Source organism: Armigeres subalbatus, chromosome 2 (assembly GCF_024139115.2).
Source record: "Armigeres subalbatus isolate Guangzhou_Male chromosome 2, GZ_Asu_2, whole genome shotgun sequence".
NCBI lineage: Eukaryota > Metazoa > Arthropoda > Insecta > Diptera > Culicidae > Armigeres > Armigeres subalbatus.
The window spans coordinates 452,116,968-452,133,280 of NC_085140.1; the positions used below are offsets into that span (position 1 = coordinate 452,116,968).

The 16,313-nt window shown below is 40.8% G+C and overlaps 2 protein-coding genes across 3 annotated transcripts in view; one reads left to right on the plus strand and one right to left on the minus strand.

The window, feature by feature from the left end:
• The first annotated feature begins 7,704 nt into the window (after positions 1-7,704).
• On the plus strand, positions 7,705-15,502 carry LOC134213766 (glutathione S-transferase D7-like). The gene is made up of 3 exons (XM_062693088.1): positions 7,705-7,953; positions 14,685-15,107; positions 15,194-15,502. The coding sequence occupies exons 1-3, from the start codon at positions 7,864-7,866 to the stop codon at positions 15,335-15,337; spliced, it is 657 nt and encodes a 218-aa protein (XP_062549072.1). The 5' UTR covers positions 7,705-7,863; the 3' UTR covers positions 15,338-15,502.
• LOC134213752 (transcriptional regulator ATRX-like) overlaps positions 15,373-16,313 on the minus strand; it is a 36,681-nt gene continuing 35,740 nt past the window's right edge. For both annotated transcript variants that reach the window (XR_009979517.1, XR_009979518.1), the window contains exon 11: positions 15,373-15,596. The gene's annotated coding sequence lies outside the window, so the exon portion shown is untranslated. The remainder of the gene's footprint in view (positions 15,597-16,313) is intronic.

The following is a 16,313-nucleotide window of genomic DNA, read 5'->3' on the forward strand; positions in this document are numbered from 1 at the left end:
TTTTAAGAGCTAATCCTTCATTACATCTGTCAAGTCTACAAAAAAATAGCCGCTTGAGAACAAATTATATTTTCTTGAATTTTTTAGACAAATTGTTATATAGATGACTAATGAGGGATTATGTCTCCTCAAATTAAGGCAACAACTCAAAATCCAAATATCCTGAAATTGTGGTGGAATGTTGGCACTTTTATCAGTGAAGATCATTTAGTATATTTACGGATTTGTGCTTTGAAAAAATGATAGCATTTGGTCATCATTGGGAGAAGATGTTAAAATTTTGGATAGCCACTTAAAAAACATCTTTAGGGCCGATGCCCACATAGCGTTTTTTGAACGCTGCGTGCACGTGGCGTTGGAAAAACGCAGGTGTGCATCGGTGCGGCGACGCTGCGTTACCGCTTTTTCCCGATGCACACATGCGTCCTTTTAACGCTGCGTGCACGTGGCGTTGGAAAAACGCAGGTGTGCATCGGTGCGGCGAAGCTGCGTTACCGCTTTTTCCCGATGCACACATGCGTCCTTTTAACGCCGGGTGCACGCAGCGTTGAAAAGACGCTACGTGGGCATCGGGCCTTAGGGGGAACAAAACACACCAAATATTTAATAGAGTAAATAAGGTTGTCAATCAAAAAAATAACTCGCTACATAACGATGATTTGTCTAGAGTTATGATCCCCAAAGTACGGCTCGCGGCCCGAAATTTTCACACAGTTTTGCACACCATCCACTGTTGCTTTGATCAGTCTGGTAAGCTTCCCAGGGAAGCTGTTCTCGTCCATAATTTTCCATAGCTCTACTCGGTCTATACTGTCGTATGCCACCTTGAAATCAACGAATAGATGGTGCTTTGGGACCTGATATTCACGGCATTTTTGAAGGATTTGCCGTACAGTAAAGATCTGGTCAGTTGTCGAGCGGCCGTGAACGAAGCCAGCTTGATAACTTCCCCCGAACTCATTCACTAATGGTGACAGACGACGGAAGATGATCTGGGATATCACTTTGTAGGCGGCATTAAGGATGGTGATCGCTCGAAAGTTCTCACACTCTAGCTTGTCGCCTTTCTTGTAGATGGAGCATATAACCCCTTCCTTCCACTCCTCCGGTAGCTGTCCAGTTTCCCAGATTCTGACTATCAATTTGTGCAGGCAAGTGGCTAACTTTTCCGGGCCCATCTTGATGAGCTCAGCTCCGATACCATCCTTACCAGCTACTTTATTGGTCTTTAGCTGTTGGATGGCATCCTTAACTTCCCTCAAGACTGGGGGCTGGTTGGCTTCCATCGTCCGCTGAACTGACGTAGTCATCTCCTCCGCTGCCTTGACTTTCACTGCCTTTACTCTCAGCGCCATTCAAATGTTCCTCGTAGTGCTGTTTCCACCTTTCGATCACCACACGTTCGTCCGTCAAGATGCTCCCATCCTTATCCCGACACATTTCGGCTCGCGGCACGAAGTCTTTGCGGGATGCGTTGAGCTTCTTATAGAACTTGCGTGTTTCTTGAAAACGGCACAGCTGTTCCATCTCCTCGCACTCCGCTTCTTCCAGGCGGCGTTTCTTCTCCTGAAAAGGCGGGTCTGCTGTCTCCGCTTCCGTATATAACGTTCCACGTTCTGCCGGGTACCTTGCTGCAGCGCGACCGCCCGCGCTGCGCCCTTCTCCTCCAGAATCTGTCTGCACTCTTCGTCGAACCAATCGTTCCGTCGACTTTGTCTCATATACCCGATGTTGTTCTCCGCTGCGTCGTTAATGGCTACTTTGACTGTATTCCAGCAGTCCTCAAGAGGGGCCCAATCGATCTCACCCTATTCCGGCAACGCTGCCTCGAGATACTGCGCGTATGCAGTGGAGAAATCAGGTTGCTTCAGTCGCTCTAGGTCGTACCGCGGCGGTCGTCGTTACCGAACATTGTTGAAGACGGATAGTTTTGGGCGCAGTTTAACCATCACCAGATAGTGATCAGAGTCGATGTTAGCGCTACGATGTCCTGACGTCGATAATGTCGGAGAAGTGCCGTCCATCAACCAGAACGTGGTCGATTTGTGATTCTGTCTGCAGTGGTGATCTCCAGGTGTACCGATATGTAAATGGTTACTGCACAACTTATTTTTTGGAGTTCTGTCAAAAATTGATTTTTTAAATATTCTAGGGGAACTAAAAACTCCGAAAACTTACTTCGATAAATTATTTGTTTTAAACATTTTTCTTTCACAATACGTAGGTTCTCTGACTTCTCGAAAAATTTCTCGTGAAATTCCAAAGAATTTTCCGAAAACATTTCCTGAAGAGATTCGAAAGAGTTACTCGAAGAATTTTCAAATATAATTTACCGAGGAGAATTCGAAGAGTTATCCGAGGACAATCCAAAGAATTTATTGAGGAAAATCTAAAGAATATTCTGAGAGACTGTCACCGTATATGTATACATTACGGAGTACACGTCTAGCATCTCTATCTATGTCGTTTACCATCTACAATTGTGAAGTTCCGGAGATGATGAAGAGAGGGAGAGAAAAAGCAGATTGGTCTATACGAGACGGAAAAAAGGGGTTCGCTTCTTCTAGTCAACATAGTATAGCTTTTTTGTGGGCTTCGTGGAAAAGTTCGTGCGTTGAAGTGACGGGCCGAGTGATAGGCTTCGCAGTAAATTAAAGTGAAGAACGGTCGAAGAATAGCCAGGGTTGCGCAGAATTTGCTATTCGTATCGTCCCGACGTGGTTCCTTTCTGGAGGCGAAAGAAGGAAGAATCGGCGAGCTCCGGGATGGTGACCGACGAGTTTTCGTTATCGTCGTGTCACACGCAACGGTAAGCGGCAACCACATTCTTGAAGGTGAGGGCTCTAGTGAGGTCCGCGGGTTCGCCCCGCTTGATAGAGTTCAATATCCGATGCGGTGCCGCCCGTCTGTGAGCCCGAGAGACGTCGACTAAGAAGAAGACTGGCTGGATTCATCCTCCGAAGGTCAACCGTAGGATCAACTGGGCGGGATTCCTAGGCAAGCCCTCGTAACACGTGGTAGACTGACAGACATCGATTTATTTCTGCTGTTCTCGAAGCACTCCGTCGAAGGTTACTCGTGGTGGCTGCCTTGTTCAGCAATAACGAAAGTATGCCGATCCTTTTCTGCTCTGTTGAGTTAAGGTGCTTTTGTACGGTCGCAACGAAGCTTCCCCCTTCCTTCCTCTACTAATTCAAACCCAATGTTTAAATAAAAAAAAGTAAAGCCTACTCTCATGTATTCGTGCAACTTATTCTATGCAAAGATAGTCCTGGGGCCTTATTGCGCATCTCCTTTCTACAGCTCTTTCGTATGACAGTTTGCATGGTTTGCTCGTTTCGAATCGAGGTGCGCAATGCCACTCCTGGTTTCCCTTCATTTGGCTGTCTTAAGTTCACGTGTTTTCTCGGTAAGGGTAAGTAATCCGAAACAAACAGAGCGCCGACCCTAAGAGAAATAGCCTCGGGGATAGCAAAGCGAAAATCACTCTAAACCTCTAAACCTTTTCCTGCGGTCCGCGAAGGTTTTCTGAAAATACGCTACATGTGGCCCATTAATAAGCATTATATTATAGGTCAAGTTTTTCATCAATCCCAATAACTCGGTGTAATCGGGAGTCTGTCAAGTTCATATCACTATGATGTTGAAGGCAGTGATGGGAAATGTCAAAAAAATGTCATGGGGTTGCTATTACTAATTTGCTAATAACTTTTTTCAAAAGTCTTTAACAACTCGAATTTTTTTATTAACATGTAATGCTTAAAGGATCCTACAACTTTGCTAAACAGGTCATTGTTCTAAATATACAGTGTGAGGCATGATAACGAATTTAAAAAAATGTCACGGAATGTCATGACATTAATGTCATTTGACACTAATTCGGCTCTCACGCCGCCAATTTCAGTTTTAGAGCAATGACCTATTAGAAAAAGTTTTAGTATCCTTTGAGTGCTTTATGTTTATATAAAACATACGATTGTAAATTACTTGTGAAAAAAGTTATTAACAAATTAGTCCCATGACATCGATATGACATTTCCCGTCACTGGTTGAAGCACGCATTAGATATCGTGAATAGCGTCATCATTATGATTCATGAAATTCAAAACTCCATACATAGATGTTATGTGGGCCAACAGCAAATATACTTCGTTGTTATCGCCCCGTTGTTATCAAATAAGTTAGGTCTTGGCGAAATTGAACTGAAATTTGTTGGATTGCTACCTACAGAAAATATTGACCAATTCAACAATAGGTTTTGTTCAGAATATCACTCGAATTCTCTTCAGAAACGCAAACAGTTTCTGTTTAGAACTTTTAAACGGATTCTTCTCAGAATCTCAAACAGAATCCTAAACGAACTCTTTTCGACATTTCAAACGAATTCCGACCGAAAGGATTATGTTGCGAATCTGGACCGGAATTCTGTTCAGAATCACAAACGGATTGTGTTTGAAATTCTGAATGAATTCATTTCAGAATCATGAACGACTTGTGTTTAGAATCCCAAACGAATTCTGTCCAGAATTCCAGACGGATTCTGTTTAGAATCTCGAACAAATTTCGCTCAATCGAATCATCAGAATCCCAATAGAGTTTTCTCATCTTCGCTACGACAAGTTATAGTGAACAATAAACCTCGAGCAAGAAAACGTAAGATCGAACTCACAGAATAGGGCAACATATGATCATTTGGGAAAAACTGCTTATAATATTTTCTGCAAACTTTGAGCATGAGCATTATGACCGCACAATTCGTAGTTGCTACTCCGTGATTGACTGAACATGCGAAATTGGACAGAGAACACAATAAATGAGGCTTGGGATTTGCTACCCTTTCTCAATGTACACGTTTCGAGAGCTCAAATATTTACAATAACGGCGCCGGCCACGCCCTTACGGCCATATAGGAAGTGTTAGTCCGACTCTCGTTGCTACTAAAGACCGAATATACCTCTGCAACTCCACGATTGTCTTGGGATAGGAAATCGTTTTAGTTACAAAGGATAATTTATCTGGATTTACTTCGGTAAACGATGCGATCTATGGTATGGGAAATAACACTAATACGATGGCTTCTCACTTAGAATATTTTCTGCCAACTTTGCCGAAAAAATGCTATGGCGAAAAAACAATTTCTCGCGTCAAATCCGCTACTGAAAAAACGGTACTATCTAGCTTTCCACGCTCGGTAATGGCGGCTTGATCGGTTACTGTACTTTTTGGCACTAGCTGGAGGAAAACTCACTGGCGAAAAAGCCTTTTTTCCCTTCCCCTCACCCAGGAACGCCAGTGAGCTTTCCTCCAGCTAGTACCAAAAAAGTACAGTAACCGATTGATTTTTACACATTGACAAGCCGCCATTACCGAGCGTGTAAAGCTGGATAGAATAAAAGTCATTTATGGAAAAAAAAACTGTAGCATAAAATGATCTTATCTATAAGTTCATATTTTAATTGAAAAAGGATCACAGGAAGAAAATATTTTGTTCAAATATACAGTATTCTGTAATATCTTCTTCTTATTGCCATTACATCCCCATACTGGGACAGAGCCACCTCGTAGCTTAGTGTTCAGTAGGCACTTCCACAGTTATTAACTGCGAGGTTTCTAAGCCAGGTTACCATTTTTGTATTCGTATATCATGAGGCTAGCACGATGATACTTTTATGCCCAGGGAAGTCGAGACAATTTCCAATCCGAAAATTGCCTAGACCGGCATCGGGAATCGAACCCAGCCACCCTCAGCATGGTCTTGCTTTGTAGCCGCGCGTCTTACCGCACGGCTAAGGAGGTCCCATATGGATTCTGTAATATATGAACTGAAAAACAAATGTTGCATGCATAATGCGGCCCGCTTCAACAGCTTTAAACTGCTATGCGACCCTTGATAGTAAATATGCTGGGGACCGGAGACGAGCCAGCCTAGAGCTGAAAGTCTTCTTAATAAAGACACACAAAAAATGCTGGGGACCACTGATCTAGAGGATCTATTATAAACATACGCTATAACAATATAAAAATACTTTAGTTATTGGCAGGGTTTGCAGAAATGGCTCTCAATAGATAACAAACAACGATAAAAGAGAGGCAAAAACTGTTCCGAATCATAACAAGCCATGATAACAAATTTATCAAACTTGTATACAAGTGCGAAAAAAAAGAATCGGATAGGCAGCCCTTACAGAAAAATGGTGATTCTCGCTTTGTTTTCACTCCTTTCGTGTTGGTTTCTGTACAGCTGTGAAGAGCAAGTTGAAATGCATCATCAGTCAGTGCTTTCCGCATTTGGAGCTTTCTAAAAAAATTATCATGGGGTATAGCCTACCGAATCAGTTCTCTATCATGACAGCTTGCGAAGACAGTCTCTCGCGGTATGCTACATATCGTATATGTATACAGAGATGATAAGTGAGAGACTTGTTCTTTCTCTTTAGGATTCAATCCCTGGTTATTGGTAAAATAGGGTAGAATCAAGTCTCACAAGGAATCAAGTCTCCCCACCTTTCCCTACTGTATAAAGTTTCGAGTTGAGAAAAAACTCTAAATCGACAGGTCTCCTGCTTGCATGACTGAATATCAATTTATTAATTGTGACGTAAAACTCCTTCAATTAGCTACTGGTGAAATGCCAATAAAAGCAGCCAGTTAAATGGCTGGCTTCCAGAGCGAATATTTTTCCAAGATCCGTAATTTCATTTCGGCCATGATCCGCATCATCCGATGGATACATAAAGCTTTATAAAAACAATCTTAGTCAATAGTATCAAAATATTTGAAATTAGTGACTTTTTGCGAGAAAAAGTGACTTTAGTGACTTTTTGCGAGAAAAAGTGACTTTTTAGTGACTAGCCCGAAAAAAGTGACCCGCTACCAGGCCTGACGCTCTTGGCTCATGTTCTGTTCAAAATACATCTCTGGCTTGCGAAAAAAAATCTCTCACGGTATGCTACATATCGTATATGTATACAAAGAAGATAAGTGAGAAATTTTTTAATTCTGTTTTGGATTCAATCCCTGCACACAAGATACATATTCATGGAATGGTAGGCATAAGCAAGAATTCAAAGTCGAGTCAAGTACGAGACACTGAAGACGACCTCACAGTTGAGGTCGAAATACGTATCTGCAAAGAAAACAAAACGTGGTGGAATTGAATAGAAAATTCTAAACTTGTTCTATGACAGTTAACGACATTCCTCTAAAAGATCCTCAACATTTTTCTCAAGAATTCAAAAATAACTGTTGAAATGCGAATACACATTCTAACATATAAATAAAAGTAAGAGTAATTCATATCCATTTGCTACACTTACGAAAAAGTCTCTGCAAGTTCAATGACATTAGTTATGATTACAACAGAAAATAAAACATCCTATATGATATTCAAAGTTTATTCTATTCTAAATCATTTTATTCAATCGCCCTATCATCGTGACTATTAAGATTTTTCTGAACGCAAAGCTTCTTACACCCTCCAACGAAGTTTCCGATTTTAATAGCCCGTTGGCCGTTACAACGACGGAGCAACGAAAGCGCTGAACGAAGACGTCACCTGCGGAGGCGAATAGCATAATACGGGGTCAAATATGTGATTCAAACTCTTTCCAACTCCAACATAGATTGTCTTATCTCGCGCATTTTCAGCTGCTCCGTTTTACACTAACCCGTTGTGAACACCTTAGTGGCGGTATAAATCTATTAGCAGCGACCGGACCGAGGTTAGTATCCAGTGTGTGCTTCAACTGAAAGGCGGTCAATATTTGAGTGGAGCGCGTGATTCCCAAATCATACGAGAACGAAACTAAGTTTTAGTGTAGTGGACACATTCGTCGAAAGTGCTAATAAACCAATCAGCAAACCATGGCTCCTCTTGTGCTGTACCATTTTCCCATGTCTCCACCATCTAGATCGGCTTTATTGGTAGCTCGCAACCTCGAGTTGGACGTTGAGGTAAGTTTCGTTAGGAAGAAAAGATGTTCTTTCATCCGCAAAATCTGTGTTCGAGAGGGTAGTTTTCTTTTTTTTTGCAAACTCATGATGACTTGTAAATCAAGAACTAAGTCATTGAGCATATTTCGGAAATGTGAGTTTGAATATTGGATAGATGAAAATTCAATCAATGAAAGTTACTTCGAATTTCAAAAAGTTTATGTTACTATGAACATTTAGGGTATCATGAATTTTGGAGTATTTAGTCCTATGGAAATATGGCTTGAAGTGGCAAATAAAGAAAGATAAACTTGAATTATGTAATATGTATTTCTCCAAATCTTTGAACTTTTTTAGCACTTGAATTTCGAACGATGGTTTAACAAATTTATTATTTATTATCTAACATGCATACACAGTTGTAGAACTCCTAATTCGGTCTACATTATGTTTGAAGATTTTAGTGCTAGAGTAAGGATCATTTCAAAAACATTAAATTGCTTAGTTACATTTCAAGAGAATTCATCAACGTTCATTGCAATAACTGCGTTGGATGGGGTGTGTTTTTTTTTGCCAAGTCATGATGACTTGTGAATCAAAGAATGAAGTAGCGGCGCATTATGTTTCGGAAGAGTGAGTTTTAATATGGTCTGAAAACTAAATGCGTCCATCTATAAAAAGTCACCTCCGAATTTTAAAAGCCATTATTTGTTAATTGATTATTTGATTTCTATAATCAAAGTAGTTTGAGTCATGTTTCAATGATTTTTTCTGTGCATGATTAATTTTTAATTGATGTGTGCATCAGGATCTATAAGCAATCCGATATAAGTTAGGAGGGGTTAAAAGTTCAGTAACCTTCAACACGATTTATAGGTAGAATGCTACGTAAAAAGGGTGTTAATAATGACTGATGAGATATCGTCGATTACGATTATAAAAAGCTTGACCTGACACGCTCTTGGTAGCAAGCATATTAAAGCAAATGTTTTACTCCCAGATAAAATAATCAACAAGGAATGATACAAAGTGTTTTCGTCCTTAATTCTCCCACGCTTGTATAACCTATCCATGTTCCTTTATGTACTAGGATCGATAAATTGGTCAACTTGCTGCAGTAGCATGTACAATACGGACCGACAGGTGCGAATGAATTATTCAAATTGTAGCACGTAACCCACTCATTTATCTTCGATGTTGAATCCTTTTTCCATTTGAATGACGTACATAACTGTAATATTCTGATAGCTAACTTTTATATGCCGTCAGAAATTATCAATATCCTGGCTTTCACAGAATTATACTTTGTATTGCATACTATCAGTGCCATAGCGTGCGATTAATCGAATTGACCCCCCCGATAAGGGCTGAAATCAAGAATTACGCCATAAAGAATAAAACAATTCTATTGGAGTTAATTAATAACATACCAACTACAAAGTCCAAAGATCTATGGTGGAGGACAAACAAAGAATATATCTTCATTCCTACATCAAGATGTCAAAAGATTAGGTCTTAGTTTTAAGGTCACTCCTGACGGAATCCAAGTTCCAGCTCGCGTTTTCGGGGGCACACCACTCGATTCAGAGGCGACGCACAACTGTCATTTTTGTTGATTTAGCTTTGCTGCGTCGCAGCATGCGTGAAATAATAAAAATGACAGTTGTGCGTTGCTTCCGTATCAAGTGGTGTGCCCCCAAAAACGCGAGCACTTTTAAACTTGGATTCCGTCAGGAATGACCTTAACAGCTATTCCGGTATTTCTGGGAATTCCGGAACCAGTTACATGGGCAAAAAAAAAACTTAAGGTACCCCGGGGCAAGTGGGAGCTAAAAAATCGTAAGGCCGTAAGTATAAGTATGCAGAGGTTTTTGGGGCCGGGGAAGGTTCTTAAAATGGTTTGAGACCCCTCCCCGCTTTGGAAAGGGGGGCTCCCATACAAATGAAACACCAATTTCTTCATAACTCTAATCAGAGAATAAAACAATTTTAGGCGAAACGAAGTTCGTGGGGTCAACTAGGTCCACATTACCTCCAGATCCACTGCAAAAAATTTCATTGGTTTCATCGTTTATAATACAGACCCCATTCGATTTTGCCAATACGTTCGGAACATTTTTTATGTTGCCACAATCAAATGGTTGTTGTTTTCTCACGATAATTTCCATTTCTTTACTTAATGTATGTGACACCGGACACACTTGGACGATTTTTTTCGCGGATCTTAGCGTTTTATCTGTGATTTTTTCACGCGATTTATTTTACGATTTTTCCCTTTCTCGTACATTAAGTACGTGTAAAGGCTATACTGCCGCGATTCGCATAAGAGTCCCATGTCGATTTTTGACGATTTTGATTTTCTTCAGAAATAAGCTTAAAATGCCCTAATATTTAGGAAAAACTAATAAAATAATTGACTTTGTTCTAGAAATATGAAAATCAAAACCCACTTGTGTTGTCCCATCTTGTTATTTATTCGCACAACAGTCACATTCCTGATTTTGCTACACTTTTGAACGAAAAATAAATATAATTATGGTCCATTCAATAGTTCCATAGTGATGTATACAGATCAAGAATATTATGGCAATTTTTCAGAAAGATTGCAGGTTTTATCAATTTATCAGATTTTTTGGTATTTCTCCATGTAAAACGAGTTTGAAAAATTCAACGGCATATTACTCAAGTTGAAGAAAACTAACATGGGACGCTTATGCGAATAGGGGCATTATATGTCTCCAGTCTCCAGTAGCCTTGCAAGCAAAGGCGTAGGATTTCCAATCCGGAGATAGCGAGTTCGATTCACGGTCCGGTCTAGGATGTTTTCGGGTTGGAAACATTCTCGACTCCCTTAGCATAGTGTATCCATTGTACTTACTACACAAACACAAGATAAGTACATACTCATGCAATGGTGGGCATATAAATGAAAAGCTTTCAATTAATAACTGAGGAAATGCTAATAGAATAGTTGAAAAGCAGGCCAAGTTCCAGTTGGAATGTAGAGCCATTGAAGAAGAAGAAGAAGAAAGGTTATATGTTCACCTCGCGGTTAACATTATTATCGCACGTCACTAATGTTCCAAGATACACAAATTTTTCTACCACTTCAAAATTTTCACCATCCAACACCATTTCACTACCACCACCACTAATGAACCCACGTTGATTGCCAGCGACCATGTACTTCGTTTTGCTGGTATTGATCGTGAGTCCAATCCTCGCTGTTTCCCTTTTAAGACACAAAAAGCCTCTTCCACGGCACGGCGATCAATCCCGATAATATGGATATCGTCCGCAAATCCCAGAAACATATCCGATCTTGTGATAATGGTACCGCTTCTTTGCACACCAGCTCTCCTAATCGCTCCCTCGAGCGCTATAATGAACAGTAGATTCGAGAGTGCATCACCCTGCTTCAATCCATCTAAGGTAACAAATGATGTCGATATTTCATCCGCAACCCTTACACTTGATTTCGATCCGTCCAACGTTATACGAATCAAGCATAATTTGCCTTAATTCAATTTGTTTCACTGAATCGTACACCGCCTTGAAATCAATAAACACATGGTATGTCTGCAAGTTGTACTCCCGGAATTTATCAAGAATTTGTCTCAGGGTAAACATTTGATCCGTCTTTGATTGGCCCTCACTAACTTACTTTATCATATTTTTTTTGTTTTAAACATCTGAAATTTGTATATACATCTTGCATCATGCTTCTCAAACCCCTCCTTCTCCGTAATGTACTTTATAGTAGGTACGTCAGTTGATTCAATGAGTGTGCGCGGATAAAATTCATGAATAAAGTACTTTCAGTAATTTAATGATCCTTCAGCCAATTCTAGATTATTTTTCTTCAGATTCCATATTAAGTAGATGGCCTCTCGTTAAGTAAGTTACTCCTAGAAGAAGTAATCCTCATGCTTTTGTTATTTTTGTCTAAGGCTGGAATCAAGGACCAATCCCTTCTTGATTTCTGATAGCATTCTCAAAACTAAAACATGAGTATCACTAGTATCCAATCTACGTAACAATGGTAATGGTGGTAGCGTACCAGATTTTAACCCGTCATGTAGGCAATTACGTTTGACGTAGATTTTCGAACCGAATAATTATACGTTTGTTTGTTAAAATGTTGATGTAAAGGTATTCACCTCAGTTACACTTGTGTTACGCCTAGAGATTTTTGTTATAATTTTTGATATTTTAAAAACTAACCAGCCAAATTTCTAGCTCATTTTGTTACAATATTTTTCTGAAATAAATAACTCCTCTTGTTATAAATTTGTTATGCATTCTTGATCGGGTATATTCCTACCTAGCTAGATTTAAGCATGGCTAGGAACTATTCAAATATGCTGACAACTACTTTTTGAGATTTCTAGACCCCCTGGTCTGGACACTACCCCGGACAACCTAGTTCGGAGGATGTGTAAAGATGAAGTTGGCTGGAACGCCGTTTTATCGGCTATCGCCCAAATCGTCTCGGAGCTACACAGAAGGTGGCGCGTGGACTCAAGGATGGCTAGTTCAGGCGCAAATAAGAGGTGGTCCAAGGGATCGGAGTCGGCTTCATGGGTCATACCGGTGGTCATGCTCTGTGGTCGAACTCGATCCTTTTATCGAACAAGTGGCCGCGCGAAGAACAACATGGTATCGTCGCTTTCGCGGCGTCGGTCAAGCGGACGGGTTCCGAGCCCGAGGACGAAAGGGGTCCTCGTCAAGGCTGGGGCAGGCGTAGACACCGCGTCGGCAAGTCCCTCTGTGTGCTGGCGAATAGGCCCTATCGCAGAAAGGTCAATATGGGGTGCACGCGGCATCATCATTCTTGATACCAGTCGTGCAGAGGGAAGCAGGCGCGAAGTCGACTTTTCCCACCTTCCGAGGACATAGGGCGTGGTAAGGCCACCTGTAAAGCCGGCAACGCGCTGGCACTATACTATGGTGTTCTTCTAAAAAAGCGAGTTACGAATTTCGGTGCTGCAAGGACACGCAGCTAACCTCGAGGGTGCGTAGTGCACTGGCCCCCCTTTGAAGCATTACTTTCTGGTTGTACCGAAGGGACTATGCGCTTGGCGGAGGTGATCCCTAACCCCGCACTTCCTGGACAACCCAAGATGTCTGGTGAGCAGATTCCCCCTCCATTGCTTAAGAAGAAAAAAAAGACCCCCTTCCCCCCTAGATCCTATGACGTCATTTTTGAACGACCCCATACGACCATTGTCATCAGAGAACGCATCAGAAAAACTTGAAACTCATTTTAAGTTTTATGATTTTGCATTCTGTTGCAATTTTGGGAAACTGTTAAAAAAATTCGAACGTGCTAAGTTGGCTACACTTTCCACACGTACAGCAGATTTTTTCAGGTTTTTTTTAATCTGTTTATTATGAGATTCAGATGTTTAATAATAAACTCTACGAATCATTAGAAAACATTAGAAATAACAAAATGAATTATTCCGAAAAAGTTTCAGAAACATTTCTGCCAGAGGTCTTCTTTGGTGGGGATCGGTCCATTGATCCTCCAGTAACCAAACGATCCCGTCGCTAGTTGCTTTTTATCCTCTTCTTCTCTATTTTTTCTGTAGGAGTCCGTGAAGCCCATGATTCCCTTCTTCACGAATCACATCCGATCTGTATTATTCTTGAAGCTCATAGTTTCTGCTAGTTTCTCGCGTTCCACCATTAAATCGGGAATTTCAAATGGTTCCATCCGTTCAGTTGAATCTATATTCAATCCAACCACATCTTCCTCAGCCACTACAATTACGTCATTCTGCGCTACTTCCGATGATGTTTGACGGGTTGCTGTATCAAATCCGATAACGACGCCGGAGTACGATTTCCGTTGCCCACCGTGCGTTGCCTTATTCGCCTCTTTCTTTCCGATTGATCGTTTTTTTTGGTCGTTCATTTTTTTTCCTTTGTGGACACGCATCCTTCCGGTGACCTTCCGCTCGGCACATGAAACATTTGTTACGCAAATCCTGGTAGAATACCTTTCCTGTCCAAGTTGACACTTCCAATGACGAGGGGATTTCCTTTTTTACATCGATGTACACGCCTCTCACGCCGGTATACGTATGGTCCAGACCTACGTTTGGCGGGAATTTTTCCCGAAACACAGAATGCACTTCCCCGTTCCCCACAAGAAACTGCTTGAGATCACTTGTCATAAGACGAGTTTGTACAATCCCATTGAATTCCACCACTTAATTGTATCTTGACAGATACGTATTTCGACCTCAACAGTAAGGCCGTCTTCAGTGTCTCGTACTTGACTCGACTTCGTACTGCTTGAGATCGTTATCCGGCAATTCTGGGTGCAAGTCAAACACCCGGATGTACTGGACATTTCTACCGGCAATCGTCATTTTTACTTCCACTGAACTTCCACTGAAATAGTGAAATTTTCGCGGTTCCTGATTCTTCATTAACGACTCCTGCATTGCATTCATCGAAATAAATTTCACAAACAGCGAGCGATCCACCGCTGTTTTGTATACTGCTTCCATAAGAGATACATCAGTATCCAATTGTCGCACAAACCCGGCGATCTCCACCAAAGTTAGTCAGGGAGCGGTAGGTGGAAAGCGAAATTGAACAGTGTTGACTATCATTGTTCTAATCTGCCGCACAAAGAAAACCGTACCTCCCACAGCACAATTGAAACAATTACATACTCTACTTTATGTATAAATGACAGTCTATTCCCTCATCTGATAACCATCTTATATTATCCTTAGGTCAAAATTTTGAATCTGATGCAAGGCGAGCACTTGCAGGAAGAGTTCGTGAAGATCAACCCTCAGCACACGGTTCCAACACTCGTCGACGATGATTACGTTCTGTGGGAATCGAAAGCAATTGCAACCTACCTGGTTGAGCAGCACAAGCCAGACAGTACATTGTACCCTGCGGATCCGAAGCTACGAGGTATCATCAACCAGCGACTGTATTTTGATTCGACGGTCCTGTTTTCCCGTGCCTATAATGCATTCGCCCCTCTGATGCGCCAGGGTGAAACAAGTATTCCCCAGGATAAGAAGGACGCCGTCAAGGGCGCTCTTGTTACGTTGGATGGTTATCTCGACGGTCAAGAATGGGTCGCCGGTGAAAACACCACCGTAGCTGACTTGTGTTTACTGGCCACTGTGTCATCTCTGGAGGTAAGACATACAATAATTGATGTTAATAGAAATTTTAGTAAATATTTGTAAATGCAAACGGCACCTTAAAATTCTTTTGTTCGCAGAAACTTGGTGTCGACCTGACTGAGCTATCGAATGTAACTGCCTGGTTGAACCGTTGCAAATCTCTGCCAGGATACGAAGAGAACGAAGAGGGTGCAAATATCTTCGGAAACGCTTTGAAGTCCAAGCTGCAGGAACCTTACTAACTATCACCTGTTTCCATGAAATAATCTCAAACAAATGTTTTCAAAATGTATTTATTATGAGGTCAACATATTAAAACATTACAAACACGATAATGTTTGTAGATTGTATGTAACACGAAAAAAACAGTTTCAAACAAGAACATGTAATAAAGTATTTGAAATCAATGCACCATGCACTGAGTGATAATGAAAAAAGCCTTAATTATTGAATGAAATAATGTGAACGATTAGTAATCCAGTTGTTGAATCAGAAGTGCACCTGAAAAAAAGGAAATAAGGAATTTAATATAGTTTTCAATTCAGACTTCAGAGTTCAGATAGCTTAAGTTATTTGCCACTGCCTTGCAAGCAGAATTTTGTCAACAACAAAAACTAAATGGAAGATTTTTAAAAATAAAGTTTTACGTAAAACAAATAGAAAAAACGCACGTTAATTTTTTTAGTGAAGAGTCTTAGGCCCGATGCCCACGTAGCGTAGGAGATTTTCAACGCTGCGTGCACACGGCGTTAAAAGGACGCATATGTGTATCGGGAAAAAGCGGTAACGCAGCGTCACCGCACCGATGCACACCTGCGTTTTTTCAACGCCACGTGCAAGCAGCGTTGAAAAAACGCTTCGTGGGCATCGGCCCTTAGTCGGAAAACGCATTATGAGCGAAAAAAAAAAAAATATTTATGTTCCCAAGGGTACCCTTGGAAAAACACTTCACACACACAAAAACAATCTAATACAGGAGATTTAAAGTAATTATTAACAACGGCAAAAAATATATCTTTGTCGTTTCTTTTTAACAAATTACAACTGTAAATCCTTCCACTATTTCACTAGAAACTTACGATCTGTTTGTAAAACCACTTAATTCACCGAGTAGTGATACTGCATTTCTCGACACCAAGTCAAGACACCAATCTCAATCTCAAACGTTTGATGTACAATTTTCTTTATAAATTTTAAACGCAACGGTCGATCTTTTTA

Bases quoted from the DNA above. Each gene is read 5' to 3' on its own strand.
- LOC134213766 (XM_062693088.1), top strand. From the start codon at position 7,864: ATGGCTCCTCTTGTGCTGTACCATTTTCCCATGTCTCCACCATCTAGA. The intron at 7,954-14,684 runs GTAAGTTTCGTT...TATTATCCTTAG, and splicing joins ACCTCGAGTTGGACGTTGAG to GTCAAAATTTTGAATCTGAT. The intron at 15,108-15,193 runs GTAAGACATACA...TTTTGTTCGCAG, and splicing joins CCACTGTGTCATCTCTGGAG to AAACTTGGTGTCGACCTGAC.